The sequence below is a fragment of the Lissotriton helveticus genome, chromosome 4_1, assembly GCF_964261635.1.
Source record: "Lissotriton helveticus chromosome 4_1, aLisHel1.1, whole genome shotgun sequence".
Classification (NCBI taxonomy): Eukaryota; Metazoa; Chordata; class Amphibia; order Caudata; family Salamandridae; genus Lissotriton; species Lissotriton helveticus.
In genome coordinates this window covers 1,086,091,157-1,086,104,010 of record NC_136063.1, presented here as the reverse complement: position 1 = coordinate 1,086,104,010, position 12,854 = coordinate 1,086,091,157, and the positions used below count along the sequence as shown (strand labels likewise).

Sequence of the window (12,854 nt, the reverse complement as noted above, 5' to 3'; positions counted from 1 at the left end):
TGGGAGTTACATTCTTATTGTAGACCGCAAATGTTGTAGTCTTATGCCCGGGACTCCTTATCTAGTCACTACGACTGCGAAGGTCAAGTGCTGTGGACGTTCTTTGTTCCCCAGCTCCTTTCCAGACAGGGAGGCAAGGGCATGGCCCAATTTGAAAATTACTTCTATTCGAATAGATACTTTAAGCAGAATGAAAACAGTGCTTCTTCAGACGCCTACAAGGCTCACGTCATCAAAAGAAACGTATGATCTACAAGTCGCAAGGACGACTGCAGAGATACATACATTATTATCGACTAATTCCCCCGTACATTTCGCGGAAATCCTGAGCGAAATCTTAAATATTTCTGATACCACTGGGGTCTCAAAGGTATTTAAGACAGTATTTTCGATGGCATTAACACCATTCAAAGCCATACTGGGTATTTTTCCAGATTTCGTCCATTCGATTTTTGCCGGACTTCCCCTGATCCTGGGACTAATTGCAGGAATCCTATTCTTAGTCCTTATTTTTCGTTATGGCAACCCATGTCACAGATCAAACTCTCGCGACAATGGAAGATACGATCCTAGCCATTGGATACCGGGACCGGATATCAAAAATCCTGGGACTCTCCCGGCTTAGAGACCTAAACATGACTTGGTTTCTATCATTTCGACCAATGTGGCAAAGGTGTGTTTTACCTGTACTAAGGTGTCTGCTATGCGGAGAAGAATGCGTGTTAGACACCTGTCTGACGCTACAATCGGATGCGCCAGTGGATGCAGATACATTGTTGGTTCCTACCAAGGTTCACGCTTTGTGCTGCCCTCAACGGCTGCCAATCCTGATGACGGCATTCGTGGAATCTTCACCACTACGATTGAAGAGTAGTGAAGTTCAAGATGAAAGCAGCATCGATCAGGTACGACCTTCTGTCAGCAATGCGAATCAGAATGTCAATGCAGACAATCATGCGCACGAATGCATGGTTACACCTATTTCCGACTTAGTGGAACTTTCCCATGAAGCTGTTGACAGTTTTTTCGAAAGCCTTAATGATATGATGTTCTCTCCAGAACAGAAATAGAGACTTTTGAGCAAGCTCGCACACGGCGTTCCCTGAATTCGGCCTTCAACTTTAAAAATAAAGTCACATGAACAATTTTTCCCACCAGTTCACGGACAGCAATTTTTTAGCAGCCCAAATTATTTTTTACAAAATTTTCGGGACACTTATCTTCTGCTTAAAGTAAGAAACTATTCCTAGAGAACTAAGATTTCTATTTTTAGATACTTTATAAACTTTAGTTGCCCGCTGGGATGTTCACGAATATTTTATTATGTGATAAAATGGTCTCGCACTTCCTTTCTGTATAGCTATATTAAGAGCCATTTCATGTGTATTTCTCATATACCAAATAAGCAATAATGCATACAAATGCGTGTTTACTTTAGCGTTTAATTCATAGCTTAAGTGCATATAATATATATGACTGCAATTTTTCAGTATATTTGAAAATTTCAAAATGCATTAATGTATTTTGGGGTGGTAAGGTATACACTATACTCTATAGTATGTTGTACTATGTTATACTATGCATAGATTAGTAAATATGACCATAGTTAGCGTGGAGTGGGTGTCATGTATTCCTATAGGTTCTGAATCGATCCCCCTATTCCTGACCCTATTCTGGTTAAACTAACTATCAAGTTAATTAACAGTCAGCCCATGAGGCAAGAAAAGCCCCCATGATGCAGATACCGTTATCTGACGCAGTCACACTACGGCACAGGAACGTGTTATCTGATTAGGTCATAACGCTTGAGATCTAATTAGACAAGCGACATTCCTCCAGCCCCTGATAAGGCATACGACGTTCTCATAACAAATCAAACCTATGACAACCTGGAAAATCCGTGCGGCCATTGTTTTGATTTCACAGAGAACTTTAGTAAAGAATGTGCTAACGAGCAAGTCGTATGACATCTTTATTGACGTATCTATGTCCATCCTTACGTCAATCTCGGCACCTTTAAGGTATAAATATTGCCGATCTTGCCCTATGCAAACACACGCGTGGTGACGAGACGGAGCAGCCATACTTGCCGAAGCCGAGAGCAGAAGCAGACCCCGCTTGCAGCAGCCCCGCCTTCCTGACGCGCTGAGAGACGCGCTGCTATCTCAAGCCGAGAGACCCAGCACCGGCGCTTCTGGGCAGCCCTCGCAGGCAGCCTGGAATATCGAGAGCAGAGAAAGAGATACCATTCCTCATTCATCCTAAATTCCAGGTACAGAACTGAATAACCCCTCACAGAGAATTCTTTAGTTATTCACTTGGCAAAAACAAACTTAACTTAAACTGTAACTTTCTATTCCCGCCCACGCATTAGACTTAGGTCAGGTACACGGGGTAGGCGTATTTAGAAACACCAGTTGAGTACGTTTAGTCAAATGTATATGTGTATGTAAATATATTTTAATCATTTTAAACATCATATGGCTCAGAAACCATATCAATGTTTTTACAGTATTATTTTATACTATTGCTTTTAATGTATGCACTTTACTTAACTATAAGTATTGCAATAATATCGATCCATTTCTCTTGTACGAGAAAAGAGACTGATCAATAAATAACACCTTTTTATTGAACACGCCCGTCTCTTCCTTTTCTCTACAATCTGATGAGACTAAGAATGCACGTACTGACTGAGTAAAATAATTGCCTTGTGCTCACACGACTCTCGAGATTGACTCTTGATTAGGGGAGAGCAAAGTTGTCATGTTCTATGGTTGTCAGAAACTAAATCCCTTCTTGTCTAATCAGGGGAGTTAATTCTTTCCTGAACATTCGAGAAAGTTTCTAGCGAACTCTGAGCTACGCTGGCAAACCCAAAACTTAAGTCTAGTATCGACAGTAGTAAACCTAGTTAACGTCTGGCCTAGGCCTTTACTGCTGTAGGTATTATTCCAATGCGCAGAGCCTATTGGGAAAATAGGAGCTACACTACAGCCTCCCACCATTTTGTAAGTTCTGATCGTTTCAATTTTTCGAATCGTTTCAAGCGCGATGTTAAATCTGGTTTAGCGGCAAACCTTGCATGTGTTTTAGAAGCCACGCAAGGCCATGTTGCATGGTCCCAAGTGTGTCCCTAAATCTGAAGTAAGGCAACGTAGTGCAAATCGCTGGGTTGCCCTGGGTAGGCCTTCCACGGGTGTTGTGTGGGTGTGGACACGCAACTCCCATGGTTTTTTGAAGCATTCCCATATTATCCAGAACTGGTAGGCTTAGAATGTGACAAAAATATATGCCTTCTAACGAGGAAAAATATCTTTATTTCTTCTCATTACTTCCTCTTTCTATGTGTGTTGCACTTTGCCGCACACACAGAAAGAGTAATTTGCCTCTCGGGATTGTTTTTGTGAAGGAAGGTGTCCCTTCCCGCACAAAAAACAATCCTGCATGCAATGCAGGTTCCTGCGTTGGCACTAGGCTGCCAAAAGGGTTCAAGCACAGGAAAAAAGGCCTTAAATACAGTGCATTTCTGCCCTTCCCCTGTCACACAGTGCAGCGCACATAGAAAGAGTAATTTGCCTCTCAGGATTGATTTTGTGCGGGAAGGTGCCCCTTCCTGCACAAAAGCAATCCTGCATGCAATGGTGCAAGGGTTCCTGCGTTGGCACTAGGATGCCAAAAGGGCTCCAGCAGAGGGAAAAGGCCTTAAATACGGTGCATTTCTTCCCTTTCCCTGTCACATAGTGCAGCGCAGGAAGGTGACTTGCTGTGCTGCACTGCATGCCATTTTTGTAAATAGGCCCCTAAGGTCGTAATAAACATATTTTGACATGTAGAATTGTTTTTACTGTCAGTCACCACCAGGCGAACCCGGGTGGTAAGCGACAATAAAAAGCAAATAATGCTCCCCACACCACGGGAGATTATTCCCATGGCAAGAGGAGCATTACTTTTTTATTTTGAAAAAAAACCTAGTTTGGAAATGTTCTTTTTGAAAAAAAAGAAAACTGTTAGGTGCAGGGTTGAGTCATGATGTCACAGCCCTGCACCAAACAGCGATATGTATCAGCAGCAACCACCTTTATGGAAGTTCCTGTCAATGCATTATAAATGACCACCTACTTGGTAGTCATTTATGAATTTGGCTGGCATGGAGACAGAGTAATTTACTCCGTTCCCATGGTTGACTGACAGACCAATAAATAAATCAGGTCCTAAGTTGTTTTGCAAAATATTTTTTGATGAACATTTAATGGCAGTGGCATTCACGGTTACCAGTAAAGTCTTACTTGCCAATTAAAAGGAGTGTATGGCTAAGGGCCACCATGCCACCTCCCGAGGAGGACCACAAAAGCCGTGCCCAGACTGCTGCCAAATTACAATTGTAATCTAAGGCGGGCGATGGCACGGCGGTGCTGCAACGGTGGCTGTCTGTAAGGCTCATTGGAGAGCCTTACATGCAGACCTCTGCAGTGACAGCACCACCTGCAAGTTCCTGCATGGTGTGGCATGCACCATGTGCTGCATGCAGCATCATGCAGGAACTGGGGTGCATAAATACAGGCCCCCAAATGGCATCCCCAGGCCCTGGAGTATTAGGACCCACTTTGTTGCCTCTCCGCCATTTTTTTCATGGCGATTGCACCAACATGAAAAGGTGGCGGTGAGCCAAATCAAAATATGGTTGGCGGGCCCGGCTGCGGCACCGCCAGCATATTTGTCCCAAGGAAAGACTGCCGGCTCAGCAGGATCCTTGATCTCAGCGGTGTCAGTGGTCTCATGGCGGTCCAACCACCACAGTTAGAGTAGTGCCATCAGTCCTGCAGTGAGGCGGTCATCGTAATAAGGCCATACGTTTCATGGACATTCACCGATTGACACCACCGTTTGCATGCAGTGATCAATCCGTGTGAAAACAATATTTTCAATGACTTTCATGTGTGCGTGTTTGGCTGAAATATCGGTGCAGCCATACACCTTTACTAGTTGCCATCTCTTGTAATCAGAGATACCAGTTCACAATTGAAGCACCATTATTGTTTTTGTCTGAAATGATTTGCAAAGTCCTGAATATTTTGAAAATATTTTGCAGAAAAAAGTAAAGTAATGCTTTTTATTTTTTGCTCATTTTTCGTGTGACCACAAGGATCACAGTTGGACAGCGATTAAGAAACAGAATGAAGATGTGCAAATATGCACTTTAAACGTCATTAATGTATGACTGACTGAATAAAGAGGTTAGAATTCCAATGAATAGATTGTGTGTGTCCCCCAACTCAGGCAGTGCAAGCCAGCATTGAACTCATCATAAAAACAGGCATGCTGAAATTTTTTTGAAATATTGCTTAACACTTTATTTTATTGTCCTTAAACAATCCTTGATTCAAATGTTTAAATGGCAAATGAGAGGTTTTCTCTTGTATCATTTGTGCATGATTCTCCGTATGTGAAGCTGAATGAATTAACTATTGCTTCAACATTTAAATTTCAGATGTTAATATTTGTGCTTTGCTCTATGTTAAAAGACATGTTTATATATGTTCTCAATGTGAAACACAAAATGCAATAAAAATAGATTGACTCATGTACTAGTTCTTGTAAAAGGGAGTATCACAAAGACACCTTCCTACCTGAAGTACAAATAAAGCAACATAAAATGTTTTACTTACCAATCGTTCGGTATACTGAGATAAAGACCAATGTCAAAAGTATGAAAGCTGTGTTCCAAGTCCAAATTTTCGGATCTACGGCTGAGATTCCCAGAAACATGAAGATTATAGTTTCTGCACCGCTAGCCAACATCTTCATGGTATATCTCACCGTTGTTGCAGATTGTTGCGAGATATTGGCCTTCACATATTTTTGGCAGCAGATGCCACAGAAAGTTATACTGAAAAACGAAACATGTGGATGGTTTAATTTTCTAGCAAATCAGTATTCTTCTATAATTTGAAGTTATAATAAAAGGTTTAAAACAATGTCACATACTTTTGAAAATGTAAAACAAGTTTTGATCACATTTGTTTATGGCTCCGCCAATAAAGCACAGACTTAAGATGAAACGAAGAAAAAATATATTTTGAAAATTAAATTCACAGAAAAGATGTAAAAAACCATTTTGAAGTTTACCATAAAGGACAATGAAATCTGCTGAGCTCATTGGTCCTTGTGCGGTTTAGTTTGACTTCCTAAACAACAATCACCCAGTTACTGGAGAAGTGCACATTCTCTCGTTCAACTTGTAAAGATTTAGAAAATCCACTGAGGAAGGGACAGGTTGCTGGAGGACGCACTGCTTCTTGCTCTAGCAAGGGATCTCACTCCTGTGGGAAAGTTGCCCCCCTCCTCCTGCTGCAGCATGGGGCCTATGGCTAGGTCATGTCCTTACTGATGTATGTGAATTCATGGCAAAACAAAAACTGAGAAACCACATTGGAGGAAACCAAATTATAGACAGATGTATAACTCAAGCCCATGCAGCCCCTTCTGCTCACTGGGTCCCCCAACTCTTCATGGACACTTAATTTCATCAGAGGGCTCCCATTAAGCCCAAGGCCAGTGGATATCTATGAGTTATATTATACTTAGGGGCCCTCCATCACATTCTGCAGTTAGGCCTCATCATTGCACGTTACACTACTAATCATGGAAAACCAATTTTAAGAAAATGCAAATAAATCAAAAATGGAAGGAAACATTTTAAAGGAAAGAATTTTTAGGAACCCTAATGACACCTTACACAACAAAGCTCTCTGCATATGTGAACCCTAAAATCCCTCACCTCCAAAGGATAGTTTAGTGTTGAGTAGGCCGGCTACCTATAGTCTGCTTGGGGAACCTGAGGGCGGACCCTGTCTTAGACTAGAACTGGAACAAGTGCATAGATCTCAGCGTGGTCGGGCACACTGCCAGAGGAAGTCCCTGTGTAAGACAATAGACTAACGGACCCCATTTGTAATCAAGGTTGTTGTACTCATCTCGAAAGATGTCTGCAAGTCTTTCCATAGTGAGTATTTTCCACAGGCGGGAGTGCCACTGTTCCAGCATCTGGGCTGCTTTCTTCTTCCATGCAGTTGCGATTGCCCTTTTAGCGGCCCCCAAGCATGCCCACATGATAGCCCTATCAGCTTTTATTTCATATTCCAGCTACGGGTCTCTGAGGCCCAAAAGGACTGTCTCTGCTGTGGTTGGGATGGGGTATCCTAGCATTTTTTCATTTGTGCCAGGATCTCCTCCCAGAATGGTTTGATTGTAGGGCAGTCCCACCAGGTGTAGCAAAAGTCCTTGCGCAAACCGCAGCCCCTCCAACACAAATTAGAAGTCTCTGGATATATCTTTTTGAGCTTAGTGGGATATAGATACCAGTCGCAGAGTCTTATAATGTGCTTCTCATAAATCTAAAGAGTGATTGTTCTTGGCGATGTCTGACCATAAATGTTTCCATTCCCTTTCAGAAATGTCCCTCCCTACTATTTTTTCCCAGAAGCTAGTGAAACGGGGTCTCAGTGCATGCTGTGTAGATAGCAGTAGTCGGTTCAGGAAGTAGATCGCCCCCTTCATGGAGCCCACCCTCCGCACAAAGATTTCTATCGGTGTTTGTTCTTGTGTGGTTGTAAGAAAGTGGCTCTGTATATACTGCACCAAAGTAAGGTTCAGTGTGCACAGAGTCCACAGTCCCCAGATGTATGGCAGAGGCTAAAGTTAGACATAACCTTACTCTCTAAAGTGGTAGCTTGGTCGAGCAGTAAGGCAGTATCACAGGACAGTGTAAAGCCTTTGTTGTACACACTCAGTCAGCAAATGGTCTCACACACTCAAGAACTGAACTCTAGGCCAATTGTTTTGTATATAAAAATATATAGTTACTTTATATTAGAACCACAGTAGGTATTATAAATACTTTCTCAGAATGAGATGTTGCAATTGAATACTTTCAAATAGCAGTTGACTTTTGAATGCAATAGTTACAGTTGTTGCACAATATAACATTGAGCTCAATGGAAGTTTTAAGTAAATGCAATAAAATCACTTTACAAATGTCTTTCTTACTCAGGGCCGGATCCTAGATTCAGCCCTTGTGCAGTTCCTGTAAACAGTTGAAAGAAATCTTTTTTGTTACACAGGCAATTTTTAAGGAATATTTGTAAGTTTTGAAAATCGACACTTAGAAGTATTTCTGGCAAAAAACAGGCAATGTATTTCTATTGAGGAAAATTGAGTTAACTGTAAATCACGGTTATAATTAATTCACAGGTTCAGTGCTGGGCTCAAAGATACAGCACTGTGATCTCTCCTGATAGCAGGTGAGTATTTTCGTTTTCGTTGTTCGGCTGATTTTTAGTGAATATTTTAAAGTTGCAAATCTCGACACATGAGAAATTCAGAGTGAAACCCAGTCAATGTTACCCTATAGAGAAAATCAAGTTATCGGTCTTTGGGTAAGTACTCAGCTGGCAGACTTAAGGTTCTGGGGGTAGACTCAGGGGTCTCCCAGGATCAGGTAAGTACAGTTGTTACACCCTCAGCGGCACAGGGGCAGCCGGGTGCAGAGTAAGTAGGCCCAATGTTATCCTATGGAGGATATGGGGCCTTCGGTTGGTGGCTGCTAGCAGGCAGGCCACGCTGCTGTGAGGCTGAAGGCATCATCAGGAGCGTCGAGGAGGGTCCTTGGGTACTGGATTATCGGTCACAGTCGCCGGGGGGACGTCCTGGTGGTCTTTGTCCACTTAGACACGGGGCGGGCTCGGCGGGTACAGAGCGTGCTGGATTTGCGGTTCCTGGCTGGCACCAGGCGTTGTTGCTGTTTGAGCAGAACCGCTGCTCGTGGGAGACCCAGTCTTTAGATGAAGGCAGTCAGGTCCTCCGGTGTTTTCGAGGTTGCTGACCACTGGAGATGCCGGGGTTTTAGCAGGTTTCCGAGGGAGCGAAGTTTTAATCACGGGTGCAACTCGTCTTGGTAGGGCAGTTCTGTTAAACATTTCAAAAGCGTGACGAAATGCACACCAATCTTCTTGTTTCTCAATGCTTCCATGTCTTTTGTCGAATTTTTATTCTGTTTGCGTGCTATCCGGGTTTTACAGTGGTCCGCCCTGTACCACTAGAACTAGACTAGGTTTCCGAGGGAGCGAAGTCTCACTCCTGAACTGAATGCACAGCGTGCGTCGCTCAATAAGCAATACAATTCCTTCGTTATGTTCAAAATATTTTTTCATTTATTGTCAGTTTTTTTTCGTGGTTTTTCAAGTTGTTAATCCATCTTATTTGTCACAAGGCAGACGTTTCATGCATAATAAATTTCTAAATGAGACTGCTATGCCACTCCGGCCCTTTTGCTGCCACACGAAATATACATGAACTTTTCTCAATAGTAATCATAAATCATATATCCAATTTATTTCGGGCTCCGTTATCGCCCTTCATTAGGGGTTTTAGCAGGAGCAGGTTCAAGGATCAACAGGCCGGTAGGACTGGGTCCAAGTCAGTTGGTGTCGTCCTCTTGTTAGCAGCTGCATTGCAGGTCCTCTTTCTTCTTGTTCTTCTTCATGTTTCAAAATCGGGATCCGATTGCTCAGGGCAAACAGCAGGGGGGACAGTGGGCACCCCTACCTCGTCTCCCTGTCTATAGCGAACAGGAGTGAGCTTACCCCATTAACCTGCAGTCTGGAGCACGGTTGTGAATAGTTTGCCTTAATGCTAATTAAAGATTTCCCAAATCCGAAGCTTTCCAGTATGTGGAAAAGGAATGATCAATCCACCCTGTCAAAGGCTTTCTCCACGTCCAAACCCACCAGAATCACTGTGATCTTGTGTTTGTTAACTTTTTCTATCAGGTTGAGTGTCCTACGGATATTGTTGTGGGTTTGCCTCTCCTATATGAAGCCTGATTGATCAAGGTGAATTAGGTCTGGCATCAAGTTTTCTAGTCTAGATGCCAGTATTGCAGAGTATAATTTGGCATCTGAGTAGGGGTGGGCGGATTTGCGTAGTCGTGTTACGCAAAGTTCAGTGAACTGGTAAAAAATCTCCGTGAGATACGCAGAATTCTGTGAGCACACGGAATTGCTTGTTCCACCCGTTCGCGATGCGTTTTTCCTGCTCGGCGATGCTGTTTGCGTTGTTGGGGTGAAATATTTCGCAAATCTGCCCATGCGGTCGCGGCCATCTTGTTTCACTTGTCCCGCCCGCTCGCGATGCATGTTTCCTGTTCATGAATGCGGATGTCCAATGGGGCATCTGAATGACGTGTTCGCGATCACACTCTCTTGCGGGATCGCGCAGCCGAATGCAAACGGATGGGAAAACTAGTCGGCGAACGCAGGGATGCCGGTAAGTCGCTGCCACGTGCGTGAACAAGCATTTTGAAAGCACGAACAAGGAAAAAATTCCGCTACGCCGCGGATCAATGAATTTTCGTCAATTCTGCCTTCTCAGAGGAACGCAGAATTACCAAAATTCAACAAATTCCGCTAGCTGAGCGGAATTTACCGCCCAGGGTTAAATCTGAGTTTAACAATGCAATTTGCCTGTAGGAGGCACAGTTCGGTGGGTTCTTCCCTGTCTTAGGAATCATGGTTACCACTGCTTCAACCATTGAAGATGTCACAATGGACCCCTCAGCTATCTCATTAAATAGGGAGGATAGGTGTGGAGTAATCTCTGATGCATATTTTCTATAAAAATCTGCCAACAGTCCATCTTGCCCTGAGGTTTTAATGCCGCTATAACTCTATCTACCTACTCGTCAGTGATGGGAGCATTTAGCTGATTATTACAGGAAGGAGGGACTTGGGGCAGTGGGAGCGATTGCAGGTGGTTTTGTTAGGCAGCCGGGTCCGTGGGTACAGCTTGGTAAAGCTCTTTACAGAAGGACCCAAATATATTAGCCTTTACCTTGGTCTGAATATTCTATGTTACCTTCTCCATCGCTTATCCCTCCTATGTATTCCTTCTCTCGTTTTTCGCAGAGCTCTCTTGCTAATTGAGATCCCACTTTATTCCCCTGGGCATAGGAAATCTGGTGCAGCCGCAGGAGGGTGTATTCTGCCCTATTGGTATTTATACCATTGATTTGCCCTTTTAAGGCGCTTAATTCACATTGTAGGACCTGGATGGGCGTCTTTTTATGTTCCCTTTCTATTTCCCCCAGTTCCACTTCTAGCGCTGCCCGCTCCTTTGCTCTTTGCTTGTTCAGTGCAGCATTTGGCTCAATGCATTGGCCCCGCAGTACTGCCTACAGGCGTCCAGCTGTTTAAGGGTGTAATTGCGTGCAGCTGATTTAATTGAAAAAAAATATTTGATTGCAGTCCGCAATTCATCTCGAAGTACTCTATCTCAAGTTAAGGAGACAGGGAAAAACCATCTTGGCGGGCCTGGCATAGTGCTACCCCAGTTCAGGCATATTGAGATGAGGCTATGTTCCGAGATAGTGATCAGGAGAATCTTCGCAGCTTGGAGGGACCCCATTAGGCTTTGGCTAATAAATATATAATCTAAACGTGAATATGTTTGATGTACGTGTAAGAAGAAAGTGTAGTTGCTGGTAGTGGGGTATAGTGATCTTCAGGCGTCCTTGAGGCCTAAAGACTGTAAAGTCTGTTTAGTTCCTTTGGGAAAGCTACCCGTGGCAGTTCTGTGGGGGTTTGTACTATCTGTTTTTGCATGCCAGATGAGGTTAAAGTACCCCATGAGAACTATCGGGCCCTCTGCAAATCCACTCATCATGTTTAACAGGGAGGTTAAAAATTACGGTTGTCCTGTGTTAGGGCCATATGCCTAGATAAACGTGCATAATCTAGCCCTCAGTTTCCCCTTTACCATTATCACTCTGCCTTCCCTATCCGACTTCATGGCTTCTGGTTGGAATTTTGTAGTGTTGCAGCACAATAGCGCCACCCCTTTCTGTTTTGTTCCCGGCGACGATCTGTACATTAGGGAGTAACTTTTGTGCCTGAGCCAGAGGTCCTCCAAACCCTTTAAGTGTGTTTCTTGGAGTGTCACTGTATCGAATTGGTGGTCCACCAAGTATTTCAAAAATGTATGACGCTTGAGAGGCGAGTTTAGGCGTTTCACATTCCAGGAGGCTATTGTAGTCATTCCGTCTCGTGTTCTGCCCTCCCCTTCATGATTGCACCCTTTGGTTTGAACCCCCCTGTCCCCGCTTTTGTATTTCTTTCCAAGTGTTCCCTTGTCTGCCGCACATCTCTCCTCTTGGGGCACAGTTGTGTGGATTGTCTGCTTTCCCTATGTGTCCACCAACCTCCCCTATGTGTTATCCCCTCCTGTGAACATTTTAAACAAAGAACCAAATTTAACCTGTGCTGAGCGGCCCGAAGGCCCCCAGCAGTAACGCCACTTAAGGTTAAGGGCATGTTGGCATTCCCCTTGGTCAAGGCCAGCAGCCCCGGCTGTCTCTCATGCTCATAGAATGTAGCATGGCTCTACCTTGCCTTAATTGGATCCGAGTCTGATTACAGAGATTGAGACTCTAGTACAGGGATCATTCTTTGCAGGCAGAGTCGCTTATCTTACCCACATTTCGTTTTAGACAATAGAGACCACCACTTGCAAGGCCTCCATCATAATGTCACCAACTGTGGTTGGCACATTATGTTTTTGACTGTCTGCCTTTGGGAATTGTGCGCCATTACATTGCTGCATTGTGCTCCGACTCCTTTCCTTTAGAGGCTGTGCAACTTGGCGCTTCCTCCAGATTTGGTAGCCTTAGGATCTCTAAGCCTTCCTCTAATTCTGTGATGTAGCGAGTCTTATTGTTGAATTCGAAGGCCAACCCGAAAGGTTAAGTCCATCTGTATTTGACGTTACCTGACTGCAACTTTGTCGTTATTGGTCTGAAG

At 43.7% G+C, this 12,854-nt stretch overlaps 1 protein-coding gene across 2 annotated transcripts in view; it reads right to left on the bottom strand.

The window, feature by feature from the left end:
* Positions 1 to 12,854, bottom strand: part of SLC9A3 (solute carrier family 9 member A3) — a 1,113,267-nt gene that overhangs the window by 459,992 nt on the left and 640,421 nt on the right. For both annotated transcript variants that reach the window (XM_078687678.1, XM_078687679.1), the window contains exon 6: positions 5,670 to 5,890. In XM_078687678.1, coding sequence (XP_078543804.1) covers positions 5,670 to 5,890 — 221 coding nt within the window. The remainder of the gene's footprint in view (positions 1 to 5,669; positions 5,891 to 12,854) is intronic.